Source organism: Heterodontus francisci, chromosome 1, assembly GCF_036365525.1.
Source record: "Heterodontus francisci isolate sHetFra1 chromosome 1, sHetFra1.hap1, whole genome shotgun sequence".
Taxonomy (NCBI): Eukaryota; Metazoa; Chordata; class Chondrichthyes; order Heterodontiformes; family Heterodontidae; genus Heterodontus; species Heterodontus francisci.
The window spans coordinates 254,075,892-254,102,218 of record NC_090371.1 but is presented as its reverse complement, the minus strand read 5'-3'; the positions used below and the strand labels follow the sequence as shown (position 1 = coordinate 254,102,218).

Sequence of the window (26,327 nt, the reverse complement as noted above, 5' to 3'; positions counted from 1 at the left end):
ATATGTGTGTATCCTCAATGTTATGTACAGAATTGAGAGAACTGAAACCCCAGTTCCCTTCCATTCGCTGACTGTAAACAGTGTGCTTTTGACAAGGAAGAAGATGTGTGTTTCTTAACCCCTGACTGTATGGCCAGTTTGAATCCCCAGCAGCATGTTTTTCATGGATTTAAATAAAGAGGGTTATTTTATTCACGTGTTCACCCTGATAGTCTGAAGCTGCATTACTCACTCACTACTCTCTCGCTCTCACACTCTCACACTCTCACTCAAGAAAGAAAGCTGTTTAAAAAGGATAGTGCACTTTTATAAATTACAAGCAAAGGGATAGTGTCCAATTAATCATTTTATTTCATATTTGTAATAAATCCATTTCTTTGTGATTTTGAAGGTGTTGTTTTCGGTTACTGTAAAATTCCAGCACATTAACTTGTATTGCTATAAACTATCCACCTTAGACATCTACCAGTTGTAGAGAAACAACCACTTTTAAACATGCACTACACTCAGACCTTACAAGTCTTAAAAAACTATGTAATGTTATGATGGACACAGCAAATGTTATACTTGAAAGTGGTCTTGATTTCCATTTTTATAGGGACGAAGCACCATAATTCTTGGGGAAAAGGTATGTGTTGTGGGACCAGTGAAGAAGGTGTTTTCACTCCTGAAATGTAGTTAGGTGGATTTAATAGCTGGAGTCGTATATCAAAGTCATTGCAGGATTCTCTCGAAGAGGTGGATTTTCAGCAGGTCACAAAGTTAGTTGCTTGTAGTCTCATTAGTAGGAGGTCGGTTTTCTGTACTGGTGGACTTGAAAAGGAACAGGCTTAGAGACTTGAGATGTTACAGCCTCCAGTTCTTTTAAGGCACGATAGTACTGCCTTTTTCTGCTTCTCTCCAGCTGGTGGTTTGCAGGCTGGTCAGTTTTTTCCCTGGTGGTTGGAGTACTAAGATCCGCTATTTGTGTTAAGTTTTGACCATGTGACCACCTGATCAGTACTCCTATTGTCCATCCAGAATGATCTGATGTTCAAAGCCATGGCTGCACACTGGGGGATGGATGGTGGCCATTCACACATACTTAGGAATTAACTGTTTTCTTACATCTCTCTAAGTTTCGGGCAGTGGCCAGAATTTTACGCCACCCCAACGAGCTGGATGGTGATGGGGGTTTGGCATAAAATGGAGCGGGAGGCCTTCCCGACCCGCTCCCTCCACCACCCCACTTTACGTATGGTGGGGGGGGGGGGGTGCGGAAAACGGGCAGACCCCAGGCCAATCAAGGCCCTTAAGTTGCCAGTTAACGGCCACTTAAGTGCCTTTGCCTGCCTCCACGCAGATTTTATGCGTGGCAAGCGGACATCCTGGAGCTGGGAAAGGCTGCCTGGGAAAAGCTGTCAGCATCTTCGCGCCCTGGGGGTGGATCCTGACAGGCACAGGGTGCCTGATTGAGGGCCACGCCCGATTGAGGGCCACCCTCGCTTCCCCGGCCACCCCCTGCCCCCACAAATGACCATCCTTGCCTCGCCAGGGTCTGACCAATGACCGTCGGCGAGGCAACCCAAACTTACCTGGACTCCTGGCTCCATGTCCTCAGCTGGGATGTAGTCCCAGCAGTGGCCACCGCTCCTGGTGGCGCTGCTGGAACTAAGAGCTGCCAGCCCGCTGATTGGTTGGCAGCTCAATGAGATGGGACTTCCTCCCTCAAGTGGATGGAAGTCCCACTTCGGAACAATTAAAGCCTGAGGACCGGTAAAATGCAGGACGGATCCCCAGGCTAGGCGGAAGCAGGTTCACCACTGACTTTTACGTCTGTGGCCAGCTCCCATCTGCCCAACGTAAAATCCAGCCCAGTGAGTGTAGGAGTCCATAGTGAGTTTTTGGGTAGGACCACAAACAATAAGGTGTGGGAATTCCATAAATGATTTTGTCTTGGAATGCCCATTCAAGGGAGGCACTCCAACAATGGTCATCCAATCGCAAAAGCCAGCTGGCCCTCAGATACCAGCTTAGTGCAGCATTTGTAATTGTCCATTGTGGTTCATTTAAAAAAGAAAATTCAGCTCCAGAAGATTCTATGCTGAATACAATACATGTTTAAAGTTATTAATAGGACATGCCTTTACTGGGCATGACACCAATTTCTCAATAAGTAAACACAATATTTGATATGGTACGAAGCCGTATACAGATCAGAATGAATGAACTTGTATTTATAGAGGGTGAGATTTTAATTTAATCAAAACCCACCCAGTTACAGAATTAAAATCAGGCACATATTCTCTTTCATGTCCTCTGGACATCCCAAAGCATTTTTCAACCAATGAATAACTTCTGAAGAGTAGTCATATCGTAATGTAGGCAAATACAACTGCAAGCTTCACGCTGCAAGGTCCCATGAACAGTTAATCTGTTTTTACGGATGCTCGTTGAAGAATAAATATTGGCCAGGACGCTGGAAAAACGCCATGCTCCCCTTCCAATAGTGCAGTGGGATCTTTTATATCCACATTAGTTTAGCATCTCATCTGACAATGCAGAACTTCCTCATTATTGCACTAACTTCTGTGCTCAAGCCCTATAGTGGGGTTTGAACCCAGCACCTTCGGTCTCTGAGGCGAGAATGCTGCCAACTGAGGCAAGCTGGTAGAAGGGAGAATGCTGTTCTACATTTTTTTTTAAAAACAGTAAATTGACAATTTGAATTAACATTATTAAAATATATATTTTTTCCTTCATTTTAAGCAAAAGAAGGGGATGATGCCACTGTCAAGTTTGTGTAATGAAGAAGCTGACCAGAACTATGTACCCATGGATGCCAACTCTCCACCACGTCTGCAGTCAGTCAGTCACTCTGAACCAATCCAGGACACTAATTATGTAGCTATGACACCTGGTCCTTTTGATTTCCCCGCACTGGGAATGCAGGTACCGCCTCCAGCACACATGGGTTTCAGGGTAAGCCCAAAAACCCCTCCTAGGAGGCCAGTACCTACTGATTGTCAGCCACCACCAGTAGATAGGAACCTTAAACCTGACAGGAAAGGTAAGAGTAGATGTGCACTATCATCATTTGTTTCAGTTTGTTTTCATTTGTTGTGGTTTAAATGTCGGTGTGTTAAAGTACAAAAAGTTTATGTAACATAAACGTTTTAATATTTTGTGATTTATCACAGGAAACTTTTTTAAGCGGAAAATATTCTATTTGTTGAACATTCAAGATAAAATTATTTTAAAATGCTGTTAATTTTGAGTTCTGCAAGAATTTGAAGTGTCTGTGACTCTCACATTAAAGTTTGAGCCAGAATCACAGAATCGTTACGGTGCAGAAGGAGGTCATTCGGCCCATCGTGTCTGCAGCGGCTCTCCGAAAGAGCAATTCCCTCAGTTCCATTCCCATGCCTTCTCCCCGTAATCCTGCACAACTTTGAAAGAATTTTGAAATTTAAGTGTCAATGCAATTTTGGGGCAATGCCAATTAGATTATAAATTGGATTCAAAACTACAATTTTTTAAAATTGTACTTACAATGTCACCACTATTAAATAAGTTGGAAAATGAAACTTAATTTGCATGTCAATTTAGGATTTTTTTAATACAACTAAAAACTGTGCTTTAAGGAGTCTTTCTCAGATTCAAAATGAGTTCTTACTTTAATCATGTATCAAAGCCTTTGCCAATACCACCATCTATGAGAAAGGCCTGGTCTAGATTGTGTGGAAAATTATGGTGTTAACCCATGTCCTGTTACAAGGCCATCTGCAGTCTTAAATGTTTTTGCTTTATTAGCATTAAATTGTTTTCAGCTGTGACATAGACTTTTCCCTACACCATATGGAGGTGTACATTGGATAGATTTTGATTCCCTGTTAGAGGCGCCACTACTTTTCAGAGTTTATTCTCATCAAAGTTTGTGATCAGCCAAACATGATGCAATTGGCTTGGATTTGATTGAAAATCTTTTTTCATTAACATTATTACATTAAATCACTTGAATTGTTCTTTTTAGAAATGGTGAAATGCTAAAACATTTTGATTTGTGTTTGGAATGTTATTGTATCTGTTGTCTGTATGATTATTTTTATAAATTTGATGTGCTCTTGTACCTGGGCTTTAAGTACACCTTGCTGCAAAATGCTTTCTTTTATCATATAGCTGTCACTGGTAGAGGATGCTACTAGCTGAGTTTGTACTCAAATATCACATTGCATTTGCTGCTAAGACCTTGGGTTAATTTTAACAATACTTGCATTAAAGTAATGTATAAAAATGATTTTTAATGTTTCATTAGGAAATGAATTGAAGTTTATTGCATCACTGTTGTCACTAGGCGCATTTTGCATCTTGGTGCCAATAATTATAGGGAGGGGAAAGCAAATCACTCTTCTGGGAATGTATTTCCTATTGAAAGTTCGGCACCTTGGGTTGCTCCCACCTCAACGCTTGGCCCTGGTGCTTTACAGCTAAAAATGCTTCTCAATGTAACCAAAGTTCGGAAAGACAAAACTTACACTGGCATTGCTGGTTGTTTGTCGTGGTTCAAGTGCTCACAGTACAAATATTACTTGTTATCTTTCACTGTGATCCTAGTGACAATATATGCATATTAAACTTTGAAGAATATTACTTGAATAATCTGCTTAAAGCACTTTTCTACCCCCTGTCCTTTCTTCATCCTTTGCTTCCATGCAGTTAGCGCTCCTCGTCTTGTAGCACACATGCTGCTCCGAGTATTAGACTGTTAGAGTGTTGGATGTGGTGCTGGTGATTACAGAGGGCAGGTGATGTCACCACCACCCTTTGAGGTATAATGCACCCCTATAGAAGTACAGAGTATTCCAACCCAGTAATCTGATTGTAGGTTGAAAATAAACTTTGTATATTGAAAGCAAATTTGCATGTGCTGTCACAGAGCCTGAATTACATTGCTGCAGTGGCAGAAAGCAATCATCTTTTAAAGAATAGTGTTAGGGTGCTTAAGAATTTGTTGGAAATGTCAGATAATTGTCTGACAGGTCCTTTATAAGACAAAATTCCAAATAGAATTGTACTTTATTTTTGCTCTGAATGTATATTAAATATTGGTTTGTGACCATATTTGATATCATGATAAATGCCTGATCTGTAATGTTCAGTGACTTACCTTGCCACATAGATTGAAAGACACTGAAAATTTGTTATTTTGCATTGTTACTACAACTGATATTTGTGGTTTTTTGATATTGTGGCACCTGGGTTTGTGTTTGTAAATTGGTTGTATTTTTGCAATGTTAAATAATAATAAAAAGCTAAAATAAAAGTAAAATACTGCAGATGCTGGAAATCTGAAATAAAAACAGAAAGTGCTGGAAACACTCAGCAGGTCAGGCAGCATCTGTGGAGAGAAGAGTTAGCATTTCAGGTCTGTGACCTTTTATCAGAACTGGCAAAGCTTGGAAAAGAATTAGGTTTTAAGCAAGTGAGGGGGGTGATTTGGTGGAGAAGAGAACAGGGAAAGTGTGTGATAGGGTAGAGGGCAGGAGAGATTAAATAACAAAGCTCTCCTGGGATAAAGGCAAAGAGTGTGTTAATGCTTGTGGCGAAAGACAAAGCATTAGTCCAGAGAGAGTGTTAATGGCAGAATAATGAGCAGCTCTGTCCACATGAAAAAACATGTTTAAAACATGGTTATAAAATAAAAAAAATAAATAAAAAAGGCCAGTCATGCTCTGACATTAAAAGCAAAATACTGCGGATGCTGGAAATCTGACACAAAAACAAGAAATGCTGGAATCACTCAGCAGGTCTGGCAGCATCTGTGGAAAGAGAAGCAGAGTTAACGTTTCGGGTCAGTGACCCTTCTTCCGAAGAAGGGTCGCTGACCCGAAACGTTAACTCTGCTTCTCTTTCCGCAGATGCTGCCAGACCTGCTGAGTGATTCCAGCATTTCTTGTTTTTGTGTTATGCTCTGACATTGTTGAACTCAAGGTTGAGTCTGCAAGGCTGTAGAGTGCCTCATTGAAAGATCAGGTGCTGCTTCTTGAGCTTGTGATGATGATCACTGGAATACTGCAGCAGGTCAAGGACAGAAATGTGGGCATGAGAACGGGGGGTGAGGGGGGGTGGTTAATGTTGAAATGGAAAGCAACAGGAAGCTCGGGGTCATGCTTTCGAACTGAGCGGAAGTGTTCCGCAAAGCGGTCACCCAATCTGCATTTGGCCTCCCCAATATAGAGGCGACCACATTGTGAGGAGCGAATACAGTATAATAAATTGAAAGAAGTACAAGTAAATCGCTGCTTCACCTGGAAGGAGTTTTTTGGGCCTTGGATGGTGAGGAGAGAGAACGTAAAACGACAGGTATTACACCACCTCCTGCCCTATAACACACCTTCCCTTTTAGTCTCTTCCCCACCAACCCCTCTTTCACTTGCTTAAACCTAATTCTTTTCTAACCTTTGCCAGTTCTGATGAAAGGTCACAGACCTGAAACGTAAATTCTGCTTCTCTCTCCATAGATGCTGCCTGACCTGCTGAGTATTTCCAGCACTTTCTGTTTTTATTAATAATGAGAAGCTCATGAGTTATCAAGTTCCTGTGTAGACTTGGAAGAGTGGAAAAAAGTAGCTTCATGAGTGGAATTAATTGTCGAGCATCCACATTGTTTGGATTTCAGAATTATGTAAATAATGTAAATTTTGTAGAAATTTTGAGAAAATACATGGGAGGGAGTGTCTGAAATTCTCTTTTCCTCATCCACCATGTTCCCTGTAAATTTTGTTGAAGCCATGCAGATGACTATGATAGAAAACCGCATCCTCAAATGGTTGATGTTTCTCAAGAGCAAATGCTGCCAGTTGGCATTGCTTATGGTACTGTCAACCAGACAGAGTGAAATCTAGATTTCCTAGATAGTAATTGTTTCCTAATGAAGACCAGACTAAGCAAGATCAGTACTTTATTTTATAATCTTTAATGTGTGGCATGGCTTTTTTTAAAAAAATTACATATTTCTAATGGCATTTTTGCCTTGGGGATAAATTGTATTTATTAGGTATATATGTGTTGTGGTTAGCAATGATGTGCAATTGTGCTGATCTTTGCCTCCTGAAATGCAATTGCTCAGTGGAATCAATAGCACTTACAGGAATACTTACCCATAACACTGCAGATTCAGATTGTCATGTTTCATTTTTAATGCATAGGAGAGGTTTCCATGGTAGAAATACAAAAGCATTATTGGGAAAATGTAATGGAAATCATTTTTGTTTTTTGAAGCAGAGTTTCAGCAGTTGAGAGTTCATGGTAACCTGGTGAAGGAACTTTGTGAACACTATTTTCTGAAAGTTTTACCTAGATTGATTTGTTCCTATTTTTAATGAGCAGGCTGATAGAGGAGCGTATGAGTTTTGTTAATGTTTTTGTGCTTGTCAATGTAAGAGGATATACCTTGTCTGATTACAGCTTCTGTGAAACTTTTGGATGTTTTACTATGTTAAAGGTGTTATGTATATTGTTGTACAGTCTTAGGGAATTAACCACTTCCACTTGTGGCACTTGGTGGTGGATTCAGCTATTCTCAGGTCAAGTATATAACGTGGACCAAATCAGAAGAAAGCTCCTTCCACTCTGTCCCAACAATGTACTTTAACCTCAAACTCCAAAGAGTGCACTGATTTTTTTTTCCACATCCACACTAATCATTTCATTGTTTTCTCATTTGGTATCAATATGTTGCTAATTTTCTTTAGGAGATCCAGTCCCCACTAGAAACTGTGTGAGACTCACCAAACTTATTTCACATAGGCCCTTACAAGCAGCAGAGAGAGGGGACTTTCCGCTCATCATTCTGGGCTGGATTCTTGTCCATGCCGCAGAGATGAGATGAGTGTCCCAATCCACTGTCCTTAATATTGACTTTAATCAGAGAAAACGAAAAATGCAGCCATCTGAGAAAGACAGTCAATTCATGACATTGTGCAGTGGGATCAAGATTAATGCAGCACTTTTTCTCCTACGCACCCTCTGCAAGTTTTGATAGTGGATGTATTATTGGAGGGAAGTGGCTAGCTATATACTTCTGGGGAAGAAAATCTCCCTGAACTGATCTTTCACACCAGCTGAAGCAGCAAGAGTGAAACACTTGGAAATGGAATAAGTGAGGAGATAGACAAAATCCAGACTACTTAGTACAGGGCTATCTTTAAAAGGACTTGAAAAGAACAGGCAATAAATAAAAAATACTCTGAACTGTTGACTGAGAGATGGATGGTGAAATATTTACTTAAAAACAATCACCAGAAATTACCTCTGGGCTTTCTCTTGGTCCATCATTGTAACTTAGTGGCAGTTCAGCAGGAATCCAATCTATGCATGTAAATAGGGTTTTCACCAAAGCTACAGTCTGAAGTCAGAAATCCCTAAGGAAGCTTAAAGCAAACATATATCTTTGCAGCTACTAGTGTTCATTAAAATTGCAACATTATCATTTAGGGTCCCTGAGTCTGTACCTGTCAGAGCATTCACCACCAAACCACCATCAACATGGAAGTAGCAACAAGGCAACCCCAGAATAACATGGGACACAATGTAAAAGTGCTCCTTAACAGCATGGGTCTTGCTGTCAACAAGGCAGAAGCAAGACCACTGAACCATAGGGCTGAAAGAAATGGCTAATGGCAAAGTTCTCTTGTAAATAAGCCCCTGAATGACATTTGATCTCCAGTCATTGATGTATAATCAACATGGGGAATCTGTAGTTTTCTAGGAAAACATCTTTGCTTAACTCCAGTAACATTGCAGCCACACTTACCCACATTATGTGGAAATTAGTGAGAGGATATCGAGTACTTTCACTTTGCATTTCTGTAGAATAATCTTAATTAGCTTTCATTCTAGAAAGGCAAGAGGGAAAAGAATTGGCTCCATAGATGCTGTTGTTCCTGTTTTCAGTGCTGATCCAAATGGATTTCATTAGCATGAATGACTTATTCTGATTAGTTTTGTACGAAACCTATATATTAATGCACATGCACTTCAGTAGCAACTTTTGAAGTATTGTAGAAGAATATAATAGCATGGATATATAAAATATCCTGAAATTGGCCAGAATATGACTGCTGTTACTATAATTTTCACCAATCTTTTAAGTTCTGAATTGATATTGGCAAAAAAAACAGAGCCACCTTGGGGTGGCTCTTAATTTGACACTTATTGGAATGGAGGCTGACATGGAGATCAGTGCAATTACACTTCAAAACCTTTCCTTCATTGTACCTACAGTTATAAGAATTGTACACGTAGTATTTGTTAATGCATCTGGAAATAGATTTTTTTTTAATCCATCTGTAGAGCAGACCAGCAGCATTATTGGGGCATTTACACTTCGTCCATTCAAGGATTTGATTCTTGAGCTGAGTTAACAGCCCTGAGTCGTGTGTGTGTGTGAGAGAGAGAGTGAAGTGTAGCCTGTACTTTCAGTTGGTTGCACAGAGTTGATTTCTTTTTCATGTCAATTTTTCCCCGATCTCTCTACTGATAGAGTCATTACTCCGTAGACATTACCTTCCTTCAGCTGAATGGCTAGTGTCAGCAGCCTATATGGCCATGGAGAACATCACAGTAAATCTATTACAAAAGCAACATACTGCAGCTGCTGGAAATCTGAATTAAAAACAGAAAATGCTGGAAATACTCGGGGTCTGGCAGTATCTGTGGAGAGAAATAAAGTTAACATTTCAGGTTGATGATCCTTCTTCAGACTGGAAAGAGTTAGAGATGCACCAGGTTTTAAGCAAGTACGGAGGCAGGGAAAGGGGAGGTAGGAAAAAGGAAGGTCTGTGATAGGGTGAAAGGCAGGAGTGACTAAATGGCAAAAGAGATGATGGTGCTAGGCAAAAGGGGATGGTAAGGAGACAAGTAAAGAAACAAAAGATGGGTCTAGAGGAGCTGTAAATGAGAAAAGCAGAATCATTATCAACAACTGCTGCACCCCCCCCCCCCCCCCCCAAACATGGGGCAGTGGTTATGTTCTGAAATTGTTGAACTCATTGTTGAGTATGGAAGGCTGCAAAGTACCCAATCCAAAGATGAGATGCAGTTCCTCGAGCTTACGTTGAGCTTCATTAGAACCAATGTAAGTGGCCAAGGACAGAGGTCAGAGTGGAATGGAGAATTAAAATGACAGGTGATTGGAAGTTCAGGGTCACACTTCTGGACTGAATGGAGGTGTTCCACAAAGTGGTCACCCAATCTGTGTTTGGTCTCCCCAATGTAGAGATTTGTGAACAGCGGATAGAGTATATGGCCATGTACAAGTGATTGCGAAGTGGACCAGGGTGTTGTGGAGGGAACAACCCCTTCAGAATGCTGAAAGGAGAGGGCAGGGGGATCCTCTATCATCCCCAACACCACCTTCACTGACCACGACTCCTTCCCATGCAAGTGCAAGAGATGCAACACCTGGCCCTTTATCTCCTCCCTTCTCACTGTCTGGGTCCCAAAGGCAATTTGTTTGTACTACTTTCAATTTAGCATACTGCATTTGTTGCTCACAATACAGTCTTCTCTACATTGGGGAAACCTCTGCAGGGCTCACTTGTTTGCTGGATAGCTTCACTAAGCAGTTGGGAAATCCTGGCTGCACAGTTCAAGGAGGGCAAGTCTATTCTTCCTTCCCTCTGAGAATGAAGCTTCTGTTCCACATAGTGCTTTACTCAGTAGCTCACAAAGAACTAACCTTTCCTTTGCACAACTGAGCGAGACAAATTTGAGTCTCCAGCCATCCTTGGGCTTGATATCATCACTGTTCATGGGAATTGAGTACTTGGCCACTTGCTAAGGAAAGCAATGAAGGCTTTGTAAGAAAGTAGTTTAATTTTCGTTTTGAGTACAGTATCACCAATGATAAATGTGGTTTGTTTCCCATGTAATTTGAAAGATTGAGGTAATGGCTGAAATTGAGGATGTGGCTTTCAGAAGTCATGATGTCTCCAACAGGCTTTGTTTGCTAAAGCAACTACAGAGGACTGAAGCTGTTTATTGGAAGCGACTGATGGAATGGAGGATAGGAGATAAAGGTTAAGATTTGCTTGGAATATAGATTTTTATGTTGCATTCCTGAGTTAATTTATGTAAAGACTGTTCCAACTTAATTGAATATCAAATTGGCAATCATTCACATTATTCAGACTATGGGATGGCCAGTATGGAAAATTTAAATACATCATACTGGTAAAATGGAAATTTTTCATAAGTTAGAGCTGAGCACGTTGATGGGATGCAGCAGAGGAAGCTATACTCTGCATCTAACCATGCATGGAAGTGCCTGCTGATGATGGTGACTGTCTGAAATGGAAAGCGTTCCATTTCTCAGCTCCAGCAGCCCCCTCTCTGGGTGTTTTTAAAAATAAAAATAAATTTGTCTGGCTAGGCAAAAGTTAGTCACTCTTCCCATAACTGATTGATTGCTATCCAGCAAATCCTGCTAGAACATGTGTATGTCAGCTGAGGATAGGATCAGGTTAGAGTGTGCTGTCCTTCTCCCTCACATAAAGTTGTTTACTGTTCAGATTCTCATATGTAAAATGGCTACTTGAGGAAGGCATCTGAGGGCAGGTAATGTCTGTGGAGGTGCAAACCTGTGTGCCTTGGAAAAAGCAGTGGGTAGGAGGAAATATGTCTTTTAAGGTGGTTGTGACAGAGGGGTTCTATTTGCTTGGTTATAGAAAGTTTGTCTATGCTCTTGGGAAAGATTCTGCACTAATTGCTTTCCTCCACCTCAGGACACATGCATGCTGTGGCTTTTTGCTCCTCTAACTAACAAAATAAATGATGCTTTGAGCCTCCAGCATGAGCATGGTGAGGACTGGCTGATCAGCCAGAGGTACATGTATCGCTTTTGCTCGGCTGGTTAACACTTGCACTTGCAATTTTGGCCATTCTAAAAGCCCAACATTGCACAGCAATTTTACAGAGAAAAATTATAACCGAAGAGTCTTCTTTTCTCATCAATTAGGTCAAAGTCCTAAAATATTAAGAGCTAAACCTGTTTTAGAACGAACTGATACTCAAACCATAGGTGACTTTACTCCAAGACGACACAAGGGTAGGTAATGTTCGGCATGCTCTATTAAGATGGCTTGGAACTTTAACTGACTAAACTTTCAGTAATGATCAGTACTGTGCAATTAACTCTCCCATCAACATGTTGCATTTTTGTTCAATTGATCAGTAGGCATGATACCTCAACATTTTAGGTTTGTTTTATACTTTTTGATACCTTTATACAATGGCTAAATATTCCTGATTAATTCATGAAATGTACTATTTATGATCCCTGTCTACACTTGTAAAATATTTGCAGCTTATCTGGTTGCTATTTCCCCAATTGAAAAAAAGGGTTTAACTTTATAATCAGTAAGTGGTTCAGTTGTAACCTTGAAAGCAGAGTTGACTGACAACTTAATTACACACTATTTGGATACTGAGTGAAAGAGAACTATTGTGTAGCAGCTTCATACCCTGATCTGAGGAGAACTTAAGAATAAAAGGCAAACTTTGTTTAGAGTGGCCTCTGCCGTCCAAATGAGAGTATGCAGAAAAGCTACAGCGTAATAAAACGTTGTAGAGAATATTTTTAGAACCCTATTAGATTAGCCTTCTGTGTATTGTTAAGCAATTAACAATTCTAACATGAAGAAAACTATATACAAGTAAAAACCACAAATGGAAGTAGTTTTGTTCCTTGAACAACTAATAGCAATCTGCCTCATAAATCTCTAGTCTTCTACCATTAGGACAAGAAGACAGATTCATCTGCAGCTTTATCTTTTCCAAGCCTTTTATTAGCAGACAATAAAGAAAAAGCTAGCAAAATAATTTTAAAAATTTGGTGTGTTTTTGGAAATGTTTTTAACAAAAAATATTTGGTTTGGTGTGTTCCTCTCAAGTTCAACACAACTGTCATTCAGTAATTCCAGAAAATTGTTTGTGCTTTAACAGAACTCAAAGGATTAGTATTTTTAACTTGACTGTGTGATTGACACATTAGGGCAGATTTTGAATCTCTGCTATTAGAAGTGAGTCTCATTGGCCAGTAGCACACTTTGGAAATTCAGGTGTGTGTTGCCCACAGTTTTCCAACATTTCAAATGAAAGGATAGAAAATCACTGGTCCTGTGTGCCTGAGTTTCTGGTGAACACTGCTGGCCAGTGAAGCTCCCCACCGTTTGTGCTGCCTTGTAAAATCAGCGCCTTATGCATAGGACGGGCTATTTGCAACACTTGATATTGGGATTGGGAGACCAAATGCTCGCTGTTTCTAATTAGTGCAGCTACATCATTAAATTTCCTCGCTGGTTTGCAGCCAACTTTGTTTAGCTGAGGTAACACTGACAAGTTCTGTCCTCTGTCAATTGACCTCTGTCAATTTCGTCAATTCTAGTTTTGTGCTGTCGTCCATATTCAGTAGCAAATATTCAACAAAAGAATTTTCTTAAACTAACTACATTTGGCATGCGAACCTATGAGAAGCTGAGATGGATGTTAAGCAAACGTAATGTCACGTGTTTTAACAGATCTTGATCTGTTTTCTTTCGGGGGGGTGCTTGGGGGGAGAGGTGGGGCAGAGAAACCACATTTCTTCTTTTCCCATACTTTCTGAGAATTAGCTATGTCCTCTATGTTGCCAAGTGATTTTCCAGTGGTTACAATAATGATCCACTGAGAGTCCCAGAGCGCAAACCACAGTTGAACGTTCTTAGTCAAATATATTTGAAATCAAATCTTTGGCGTGTTTAATGGAGAGTATTTTCAAAGGACCCATTAATGCCAGTTAATATCTGTCTGCAATATTAGTTACAATATATATACTTTTCCAGTTTTAAATGATTTTCTAGTTTTAAAAAAAGCAAAAATGCCACCAGCTCTGTTTAATATTTGGTACGCTATATGTAAAATAATGACACACAGCAATTTCCTCACTTTTTATGCAACAACTACATTCATGTGCACTTTTTGTACCACAGTTAAACCTGCTCCATTGGAAATTAAACCTTTATCTGAATTTGAAGAATTGCAGGAATTAGCTCCAGTCAGATCACCAGTGACCAAAACCTTTACCAGAGAGTAAGTCATTAACTGTTGCTTATTATTATTATTATTATTATTATTATCTGTTATGGGTAGCATTTTTTTGTCATTGCATTTGTTCAACAGGCTTTGGATGAAATCAGTTAAGTAATATCCTTCCTGACTATGCATTAATTATGTGTTTTATTGTTTATGGCATTTTAAAGGTTTCAACTGCAGGGCACTGTAATAAGGCACAAAGCAGGAGTTACCTAAAGTCAGCATGGCAATTGTAACAAAATTAACCAGAAACTCAAGCTTCCCATTCTGGCTGTGTCAAGCTGACATTCCATCTGGATCTCTCTTGCTAGATTAAACTGAGCTCTGTCTACTGACTTGTATTGCCCCCTCCCCCCCGCCGCCCCCGCAGCACACCGAGCACAAACTTCCTATTCTGTTGGCCTTTCAGGTTATCTCCTGTTCAGGTCTAGGGTCTAACAACAATTTGAATCCGATTCCGACTTTCCCACATTATTTGCCAACTGACCTGGATTTTTCATCCTCAACTGATATAATCCATACTGCAAGGTTAGCAAAAAAAAATCTCTCCTTGTTCTTCCATTGTGTTCTTGATATACAACTCTATTCTGGAGCATAGATTCCACCAAAACAATTAAAATTAAATGCATTAAGTTTAAAGAACAGATTTTGCTTTATTTAAGTTAATATGTAAAGTTCTATTAGATTATTTTTCACTTAAGGCTTTGGAGTTGTATGCTGTTAATTGTGGCATTGTGTTTTTTTTTGCTGGAAGGCTATAAATTACCAGTCCCTTCATGTTTATCCTATAAATATTGATTTTAAAAACGGTAACTCAGCAAAATTGTTAACTGATCCCTGATTGAGTTCTGTGGTATAAACATGGCACAGTATTGTAAGAGCGTTCAATTTACTGGTCCGCACCCTGTTCTACAGGAACAAAAACTTGCACCGCTCTAACAACAAAACAAACACCACAGTCTATTTGTGGCAATTGGCTTGAATGTCAGCTGAAAGAATGTAATCCTTGCAAGCTGGAGCTTGTTTGTGCCACTTTGTGGTTGATTTTGCAGCATACTGCACAGAAATGCATCAAGACACTTACTGGAAAAAGCCTAGTTCTGAAACGTTTAATGGCTTTGATTACATGCATAAATCCAGTTGTTATCTTTCAGATTAAAGGCATTCTTCATAGAGATTAACAGTAACAGATCTGCAAGTCCCCATGTGTTCACTCTTTCTTTTGAAGAAATGTTCCTGTTTTAGATGCATTACGTATAAGTTGCATTTTCAGTCAGTATCAGTGCAAAGGCTGCTATGCTTGAAGATTGTGCTTAAAATATTAATTGGTTGATTTATACATTGGCTTCTTCACAAATTAATTTATTTTGGACTTGGCCACAATGTTAGATTCCACCAAATTTAGTCGATTTTGGGAGTTTAGCTTGGGTTTTTTAAAAAAATGTTTAAAATATATTCATTAAAGTATATCAATGCATTCTCAAGTCCACCACCGATGATGAGTGTATGCTTTTTCAGTCTTTCTAACCTAGTTGTGTAACAGCTACTGACCAACATGGCTATGGATAGTAAAGCTGCCTTTCATTTTGCTTCCAACACCTTGCTTGAGGGGTTGGGTTGGGGCTGGAGTGTGGGATGTAGGCTGACTGGGGCTAAATCGAGCTGAAAGAAGAGATAAAGAGGAGATACTGGTTATAAGGATTATGAATGTGAATCCTTGAAAATTGTTGAATCATTTTGAGCACGAAATTTCTATTTGGAAATTTTCACATCAAGAAATGTCTTTAATATTTTAGAAGTCAGACCTCTGATACTGAAATGTACCCGGGCAGAAATTAAGTTCCAGATGTGCTGCCAATTCATTGGTGTTGCATGCAACCCCCACATTCTGTGAGGCAAACATCAGTCACAATTCTTTTGCATCTCACAACATGAGAATCTCTAATGTTGAGACTGAGCAACTCCTGATAAACCAAAAGAGGCATTTAAGAAAAGTGTGTAACATTCTTTTTCCAATATTGGTTTCTGTTGCCATGTAATAGATAATTATTGATGTTTAATCTTTGGCTGTGATCAATAGAAATGAGTGTAACCAATTCGACACTGATAATTTAATATTGAACGTTATGGAATATGAGTGCTGGTTAGCATCCTTCCATCGACGAAAGATGATGGACACGCAGCAAATTATCCATTTAGGTGGGGTGTCTTCTCTTGGTCACCTTTGCTGATGGCTGTGAAGGCCAATCCTTGAGAGGCAGGATCTGCCACAAGTGCGACATATGAAGCTGCCAAGTGACGCTGAGAGTTCTTTTTGACGTTGGCGCCCGTTGCTAAGCAGCTCTCGCAACTGGTCATCATGGTAGTTCACATCAGTCCATTGGATATCTCGCCATTTCCCTCTTTCGCCAGCTCGTGACTCTCAGGTGCAATAGTCAACATTTAGGGCCTTCATGTCACGATTGCAAGAATCCTTCAAGCGGAGCTTTGGGTGCCCCACTGGGTTGTCTGGCCTTGGCCACCTCATCATACAGAAGGTCCTTGGGTATGCGACCATCTTTCATTCTCATGAATGTCCGATCCACCAAAGCCGCCTCTGTTTGATTAGTGCCAACACACTTGGGAGCTCTGCCTTTGGGAGGACTGCTAAATTTGTGATTTTGTCCTGCCAGGATATACCCATAATGTGCTACAGACAGTGAAGATGGAAATTATTGAGCTTTTTTTCTGGTAGCTGTAAGTCTCCCATGTTTCACAGCCATACAGCAAGGTGCTGAGAACACAGGCCTTATAAACCATCAGCTTGGTCCTAAGGGTCAGCATGGTGTTATCCCATGTGCGTTTCGCAAGTCGGCCAAAGGTGGTAGCTGTTTTCCCTATGTGTGTATCGAGCTCTGCATCAAGGGGCAGATTGTTTGTCACTGTGGACCCAAGGTAGCAGAATTTGCTAACCACTTCCAGTCCCATGACTATGCAATATCGAATATGAGTAAAGCATATGGAAGCATTGAATATTTTTCTGGTGGTATTTGCACTTCTTAAATCGTCTGCCACCTTCATTTTCTTGATCCCTATTTTCTGTTTGGATCACAAGCCACCTGCAAATGTGAGTTGGATGATCAGCAGCATGGCTCCTGGCTGTACTGTTCTTGAACTGGCCACTAGGTGGTGTACTAAGGTAATCTGATGACAACTTGGACTGGTTTTTTTCCCTCAATTGGAGCAATTGATGTTGACCACTTAGTACAGAGCCAAATCTTAACACTCTGAGGTGCATTGCATTGGAGGTTTTTTTTTATCCTTGTTGCAAAAGAGAAGGTTCCAGTATTTGGACTTTTCAATAAAAGTAATACATTTGTTTTTTCAGGTGACTGGAAAAATAGTGTTCTATGCCTCAACACTTTTCTTCTACTGTTAATTGACACTGAAAATTTAAAAAAAAAGCTTTTTGCAATGTTTCATGTTAAAATGAAAGAAAGAACTTGGTATTTGATGTAGCACCTTTCATGGCCTCAGGATATCCCAAAGCACGTCAAAGTCAATAAAATATATTTGAATTGTCGTTAATTGTTTAAATGTAGGGAAACACAGCAGCCAGTTGACACACAGCAAGGTTACACAAGTAGCTGAGAGAGAAATTGCAAATCATCTGTTTTAATGATGTTGGTTTACTGATAAATGTAGGTCAGCACAATGGGTGAACTACCCTCTTCTTTTGAATAGTGGCATGGAACAATTTCTACAACTGAGGGGAGAGACAGGGCCATGGTTTAGCATCTTGTCAGAAAGAAGGCACCTCTGACAGTGCAGTACTCCTTCAGTGCTGCACTGAATTGCCAGCCTAAATTATGTACCCAAGATGCTGGACTGGGGCTTGAACTCACGACCTGACTCAGAGGTGGGGGTGCAACTGTTATGCTTAGGCTGCCACCTAATGGTTTAATTGTACCACATGGTGTTACCTCCATGAAGTATTTTCCTGTATTTTCAGTTTAGTTCCCATTTTAAAAATTGAACATTTTCATCTGTCCTATTATTGTGATTACTTGCCTAACATCTAGCATAAGCAGACCAAAAGTCAAGAAGCCGGATACGACTCCAACCTTTTTGTGGCATTGGGCGCAACTCATGAAAAAGCCCAGTTGTGGGCTATGATTCTTTTCCCATGACTCCTAGTTGTTCATTTTCTATTGATGTCCTATGGGATTGTTATCTCTTTTTTTCATTTTTACATGAATTAACATTTAATCCTAATTATCAAAAGCTGTTTTACTTGGAAAATTAATTTGAAGACTTTGTTCCAAACATAAACATTCTGTACCACATCAATAAAATTAGACTAATTAACAATGGAAACAAAGGACCAATTTAAACTTATCTCTACTTTTAACGCTAATTAATTTACACAATTTATTTTATTAATTAACCTGAGCATGATTTTTATATTGCCATGAGTTCAGCATAATTTATGGTTTGCTCGTAAATCTTCAGTGCAGTCCACTGCCTCACCATGGATGTGTACATGCAATTTTATTTTTTGCAAATAGTAATCTTGCATATGGGAGGAACATAAATTGTAACTATTTGGACTGTTGCTTTTTTTCCTCCCCCAATAATCCCTAAGAATCAGCCACTCCAGGTTTCCTGTCAATCCCCGACCAGCCTCCGTACACAGCACTGCTTCCAGCACTGATTCACAGGAGGACAGTGAGGAGAACTACGTGGCCATGGAGTCTGCTCCCTCCACAGACGATCCAGTATGTAACGTTCAGATTCATCAATTTTAATGTAGTATTATCATGTTGTAAACTCAACAGAGAAACTGGGAATATGGTGCAATGTAGGTATAGACTATTAGAAGCATTCACACTCAAAACTAACAGCAGTGGTGATCATCCTTCTGACTTTACCTTAGGTCATATGTTGATTTGATTCTTCTCATTAAACACCTCTGTAAGAAAACAAAAATTCAATTTATTAAAGAAAACTCAGGCTTAGTATCACTGAATGGCCATTTAATGTTACTAAAGTAAAGCTAAGATGTTGGTTATCTAGTTGTCTGTAAATGCTGTATTTGGATCTTGCAAAAAGAGATTGATTTTGTCATAATGTTCCAAAATACTAAGGTTGGAATAATGCATTTGGAAGGACTCCTCGTGTATCATCTGTGAATTCTCTCATTTTGCTTATATTTCTCTCTTTTTTTAATCACACTTCATTCTTTCTTTGCTTCCTTTTAGGATCTGTTGTCTTACTTGTATTCTTTCTCCTTTCAGGGCATCAAAACTCCTGTGTTACCTTTTCCAGTACTCTCATATTTTATTAAGTTTTTTTGGTATTGTTTTGCCTTCAACTCATTTCTTTTCTAAGGTTCTATGCTGTTCCACATCATGGCTTTTCCTTGGCGTTTTCTGAAGCTTTCTGCTTGCTCTGGTTTCTCCTTTCTTTTTCACCATTTCCTTTCTTCCTGTTTCTTCATTTCTTTTCAGTGAAGAGTCCTTCTATTGTACTGTTCCTATTACACCCATTGAACGGGAAGTATCAGGAAGGGAATGGCCAGAAGCGATGAGGTGGGATGATTTTGGGACGACAGCTATCATCTCAGTAAGCAGCTGTTTTTCTGTAAGACTGTATTTTTTAATGAAAAAAGCTTTTCTTTGTAAAGCAGTGTTCTTTATAGTCAGCCACCCTTGAGCACTCATTAAATTCACATTGTAAATACATTACAGGTGTCCAGAATCCTAGACATATAGTAATGATGTTCAGTGAGGTGTTTCAGTAACTATAACGCACTAACCATAGGACTCTCAAATAGGCAATCTGAGTCTGAATTGCAATCAGTATTAACTTGCATCATACTTTCTTTTGTTCATTTATAAAGAAGGGAGCCTTTCTTGCTCCTTATGGATTAGTTGAGGTAGGATATATAATCCAGGACTTCAGTGAAGAACTGCAACGTGAATCTGAGGAGGTGAACTGGGAGGGGGAAGAGGAAAGTGGTAAAAATGCCTCTTGAGTGATGTGCTTACAAAAAGGTGTAATGTTCATATTCCAAAGGAGCTATAAATACTGTTTTTAATTCTTTATCAGAGGCCTAAATATTGTAGAATTTCTAAATAGACTAATAATATATTTCCATCTGAAATAAAACCTTTAAAATATATATTTTTAAAAGGCCCCAGCTGGCGGGAGGGAGATTGCAAGACTCACATTTAGCATTGTATTTATTTTTGTTCATTTTTGGCCACAGAGATTTATTTGGAATTCATGAAGTAATAGCTATCATCCAATATGAACAAATCAAGAATCATAATATGTCATGTGTTGATGGTCGCTCCAGTTAATTTCCTGTTGGAATAGGATACAAAGCTCATTTGAGCTCCTCTCTGCATGATTTCCCACCCTAGAAGGCAAGGAGAAAAGTTTAGTTTCTGCTGCGAACACTAGCTACTTCCCAGAGATGAGTTAATGTAGATCACATGATCATAAGAAATAGGAGCAGGAATAGGCCATTTGTCCCATCGAGCCTGCTCCACCCTTCAAACAGATTATGGGTGATCATCTACCTCTATGCCATTTTTCCCCACTATCCCCATAATCCTTGATGTCATTAGTGTTCAGAAATCTATTGATTTCTGTCTTGAACATGCTCAATGATTGAGCTTCCACAGCCCTCTTTGGTAGAGAATTCCATAGATCCACCAACCTCTGAGTAAATAAATTCCTCCTCATCTCAGTCTTAAATGGCCATCCCCTTATTCTGAGATTGTCGCCTTGTTCTAGACTCACCAGCCAGAGGACACATCCTATCCACATCTACCCTGTCACACCCTGTAAGAATTTACTAAGTTTCAAAGAGATCACCTCTCATTCTTCAAAACTCTAGAGAATACAGGCCCAGTTTCCGCAACATTTCCTCATAAGACAATTCTGCCATCCCAGATATTAGTCTGGTGAGCCTCCATTGCAGTCCTTCCATGGCAAGTATATCCTTTTTTTATTCGCTCATGGGATGTGGTTGTCGCTGACTAGGCCAGCATTTATTGCAAATCCCTAATTGCCCTCGAGAAGGTGGTGATGAGCTGCCTTCTTGAACCACTGCAGTCCATGTGGGGTAGATACACCCACAGTGCTGTTAGGAAGGGAGTTCCAGGATTTTGACCAATGACAGTGAAGGAACGGCGATATAGTTCCAAGTCAGAATGTTGTGTGACTTGGAGGGGAGCTTGCAGGTGGTGGTGTTCCCATGTATCTGCTGCCCTTGTCCTTCTAGGTGTTAGAGGTCACGGATTTGGAAGGCGCTAAGGAGCCTTGGTGCATTGCTGCAGTGCATCTTGTAGATGGTACACACTGCTGCCACTGTGTGTCGGTGGTGGATGGAGTGAATGTTTGTGGATGGGGTGCCAATCAAGCGGGCTGCTTTGGCCTGGATAGTGTTGAGCTTCTTGAGTGTTGTTGCAGCTGCATCCATCCAGGCAAATGGAGAGTATTCCATCACACTCCTGACTTGTTCCTTGTAGATGGTGGACAGGCTTTGGGGAGTCGGGAAGTGAGTTACTCGCCGCAGGATTCCTAGCCTCTGACCCGTTCTTGTAGCCACGGTATTTATATGGCTACAGCAGTTCAGTTTCTGGTCAATGGTAACCCCCAGGATGTTGATAGTGGGGGATTCAGTGATCGTAATGCTACTGAATGTCATGGGGAAATGGTTAGATTCTCTCTTGTTTGAAATAGTTATTCCCTGCCACTTGTGTGGTGCAAATGTTACTTGCCAATTATCAGCCCAAGCCTGCATATTGTCCAGGTCTTGCTACATTTCTACACGGACTGCTTCAGTATTTGAGTCGTCATGAATGGTGCTGAACATTGTGCAATCATCAGCGAACATCCCCACTCTGACCTTATGATTGAAGGAAGGTCATTGATGAAGCAGCTGAAGATGGTTGGGCCTGGAATACTACCCCGAGGAACTCCTGCAGTACTGTCCTAGGACTGAGATGATTGACCTCCAACAACCACAACCATCTTCCTTTGTGCTAGGTACGACTCCAACTACCGGAGAGTTTTCCCCTGATTCCCATTGACTCCAGTTTTGCTAGGGCTCCTTGATGTCATACTCGGTCAAATGCTACTTTGATGTCAAGGGCTGTCACTCTCATCTCACCTCTTGAGTTCAGTTCTTTTGTCCATGTTTGAACCCAAGGCTGTAATGAGGTTAGGAGCTGAGTGGCCCTGGCGGAACCCAAACTGAGCGTCACTAAACAGGTTATTGCTAAGCAAGTGCTGCTTGACAGCACTGTCGATGACTCCTTCCATTACTTTATTCCTTAGAAAAGGAGACCAAAACTGTACACAATATTCCAGGTGGGGTCTCACCAAGGCTTTGTACAATTGAAACAATACATCTTTACTCCTGTACTCCGATCCCCTTGCAATGAAAGCCAACATACCATTTGCCTTTTTAATTGCTTGTTGCACCTGCATTCTAGCTTTTAGTGACTCGTATCAAGGACACTCAGGTCTCTTTGGACATCAACACTTCCCAACCGCTCACCAGTTAAGAAATACTCTGCCTTTCTGTTTTTTCGACCAAAGTGGATCACTTCACATTTATTCACATTATATTCCATCTGTCATGTTCTTGCCCATTCACTTAGCCTGTCCAAATCCTCTTGAAGCCTCCGTGCATCCTTCTCACAACTTACATTCCATCCTAGTTTTGTGGCATCCACAAATTTGAAAGAACAATAGGGAAGGTCTGTGCAGGATGGAAAACGGGAGTGACTAAATGACAAAAGGGCTGATGATTCCAAGCAAAAGTGGAACTTAATGGGACAAGTAAAGAAACAAAAAAAAAAGTCTAGAGGAGCTGTAAATAGGAATAGCAGAATCATAATAACACAGTGTTTGACATGCTTATTATTTGGATTTTGCTTTGAAAAGAAAATTAACTGAAGAATATTCTCCACTATGTCCTCGGTAGTCACATAACCTTTGAATTGCTTCCCTTCTGACCAGGGATCTATGCATAAGAGACTCAAACTGTCCACTTGAAGTTGCCTACATTAGTTGAATGAGCTTTTTCCGTCCTTCATTCACTCGTGGAGGCACTGCTGCAGAAAAAATAGTTTCGCCTTCGACCACTCGACTAATGTCTGCTACAAGGCAGTTTCAGAGGGGTCTGTTTGTTATCAGACATGTCTTCTAACTGGATTATAAAAGCACTTTATTCTGTGGTCCTTGAACAACCTTATCAACAAGCAGAAGGGGATACCTGGCTTACTAAACTGATGAAAGCAATAGTTTTATAAATATATCATTGATGCATTTACACAAAACGTTTGACCTGATTATAGTAATGTTTAACAGTCTAAATATATTTTCAAATGTAATTATTTTATAATGGCAATTTTATCCACAAGGTAACCTATTCTCTGTTGTATTGCAATAGCCTGTTGGGGAAGGTTGGCGATACCAAGCTGTACATTTTGTCCCCATATTAATATCGGGTTTACTCTTTGACTTTTATGTAGACTATAAAACAAGGAGCACTGCAATGTTGTGATGGGGGAAGCAGTTTAACAAGATCTAAAGGTGACAAACAACAAGTGGAGTACTTAGACCTGGATCTAGACTCTGGAAAATCAACACCACCTCGAAAGGTATACTTTTATACTGCTGATGAGAGTTTACAATTCACTGCACACGATATTTGAAATGTTTCTGTAGTTGGCTACAAAAAATAGCATAATTCTGCTTTCCAATTATGCTGCATTATATTAGGGAGCACTTAAATATGACTATAATACTCTTGCAAAACTACTTTTTTAAAGTGTAGGAGTTACCTTTGATTTGGCAAGTCACCTGATGGAGACTTGTCATCTTAAATCTTCACTCGACCCAGCGATACAGCATTAAAGAGCGATTATTGTTAAAGGCCAGACGCTTTATATGTTGGAACGACTGTTCATTTACACAGAATTTAGCACTTCAGATCTGCCATAGTTCTGATCCGGAGGTCCCTGAGTTTGGAAAATGTAATTCCACCTTGACACTGTCATGTACTCAGCCAATACTAACTTATCTTAGTTTGGACGTCTGCAAGGTTTTCCTTGGATACTGACTGGAGTAAAAATTGAGTAGTACTGCAACCTTTATGGATTTTTTTGTTTCATTTCAGAAAAGCAATGGTACAGGTGCAGTAGCAGCAGATGAAAAAGTAGATTATGTATTGGTGGACCAAGAGAGAACACTCGCACTGAAGAACACCAGAAAAGCATGGACTGATGAAAGACAGTCCACAGAGTCGGAGACCCCAACTAAAAGTGCAAAGTGATCTAATACTGTAATTTAAAGATCATCATGCCTTGTTGAGATGCCTTTATGTTCCTGCCGCTAATGGCCTTCTAGCCAGTGTGCCCTATGCGAGTAAACCATCGACCAATTTATAAAGCGTTCAGAAATGATTAATGGCCAGTGACTCAACTTTACAGACAAGCAACATACATCATCAAAATGGGGAAATTATTGGAGCCAAGTTGATAACTGTAATTAAGTACAAGCTGTATGGGTTTTCGTGCATGGTCTGTGGAGGCTACCTTGAACTCTGTATGTTAGCTGCATTTGGACTTGGAATGCTTCAAGCACTGTAATATGTTAATTCAGTTTTAAAATGCCATTTGAAAAGGTTACTTCGGGTACAAGGAGAAGCTATTAGTTACTGCAGGAATCTGGTCTCAAAAGTTGATCCCCTCTATGTAGAAAATAACTTTTCACTTTTTTAAATCTAGTCCGAATCATGGAAAATTTTAAACATTCAGTCTGAAAAGGATGTTTTAGCTAAACTAATTTTCTAATTTTTTTATTGAAGTCTAGGTTTATTTAAGCTAGGTTTAGTTGAGGCAATTTTTGACACATTAGACTTAGCAGATGTAGTTACAGTAGAACTACTAATGCATTGTTAAACAATCTCTAGAGCAACATTGCTGGCAGTGGCCTTTAGATGACCATTATCAATAATTATCTCCAAAAAGAAAACCCAAAAATCCCACGAAATTCTTTTCCCGTACTGAAAGCAGAATAAACAATAACTGCCAATGGTTTCTCATTCTTTGGTGTATGTTTACCAAAATAACGATTGCAGAGGAGGAAGACTCACTACAGTTGTTGAGTTCATAACTTTGGAAAGTTGAGATTTTAATCCTCTTGATATGGTTTACATGGCTGGATTTAAAAATAAACTTGCAGAGTGCAGATTCTGCAGGGTAGAGTCGTGCATTCCTTGTCACTGATCCAGAGAGAAACTAGTTTGGTATTCCACATGCAGTAAGATGGCTCATAATTTTATACTCAGGTGGTACTTTGTGGCAAATTCTAGTGTGCGTATGTCCAAGAGTCTTCTTTCAAAATGTACAAGTTCCATTTTAGCCATATGTTTTTGAACCCTATGCAAAAAGTGTGCAATTTTTTGTACTACTTTCAGCAGTAAATTCTGTAAGAATTTACAGATAGTTTTGCATTTTGAGAGATCAGGGATGCAGTGCTTAGTTTTTTTTTAAATACCACCTGCTGTTTGTAATAACAATTAAGTTATGTGAATGCCAACCCTCCTGTCCCACCACCACACCCCCACCGCCCCATCTCCAGGAGCCACCTATACCACCTCCTTATTCTGGGAATGTGATTATTATGTTGTACATAAAACCTTTTTCTCTTCAGATCACTTATAAAGTGCTTACAAACTGTAAATGTACTAAAAAATTACTAACATTTGTATTTACAGAAATTGTCTATATGCAAAAATGTTGAAGTCCATTAAAAATTTTATCATTAAACCTTGAATGAATTACAATTTTACGTGTATGTTTGTAGTTTTCCAGCTCACAAGCTTTGTATCTAAAATAAATACCTTGGCTGAAGAACCTTTTACTCTTAATGTAAATTGCACATAGCGATTGGTTACTCATAATGAAGCATTAATACTACTTGGATTTTAATGCAAGTTATGGAAATGTCAGTTATAATGTAAATGTAAAATTAAATCAATGACAATATTCCACTCGGGGTGTATGAGCTTATTTTCTACGCATTTGTGCAAATATCCAAATGAACTGAAATTTATTGCACAACTCAGTAATAGCGCCCCTCAACCCCCCACCTCACCATAAACCAGATGATATCTCAGAATCGTTACAGTGCAGAAGGAGGCCATTCAG

General features: G+C 39.8%; 1 protein-coding gene across 8 annotated transcripts in view; it reads left to right on the top strand.

Moving 5' to 3' along the window:
* The window catches only part of gab1 (GRB2-associated binding protein 1), a 280,867-nt gene extending 255,134 nt beyond the window's left edge, over positions 1-25,733 (top strand). For 5 of the 8 annotated variants that reach the window (XM_068043057.1, XM_068043011.1, XM_068043017.1 and 2 more), the window contains 6 exons: positions 2,749-3,049; positions 11,999-12,088; positions 14,010-14,109; positions 18,737-18,869; positions 23,646-23,774; positions 24,293-25,733. In XM_068043057.1, coding sequence (XP_067899158.1) covers positions 2,749-3,049; positions 11,999-12,088; positions 14,010-14,109; positions 18,737-18,869; positions 23,646-23,774; positions 24,293-24,448 — 909 coding nt within the window. In that variant the 3' untranslated portion in view covers positions 24,449-25,733. Of the gene's footprint in view, positions 1-2,748; positions 3,050-11,998; positions 12,089-14,009; positions 14,110-18,736; positions 18,870-23,645; positions 23,775-24,292 lie in introns of those variants that run through there. The other 3 variants (XM_068043038.1, XM_068043045.1, XM_068043050.1) reach the window with 2 other exon arrangements.
* Positions 25,734-26,327: the final 594 nt, after the last annotated feature.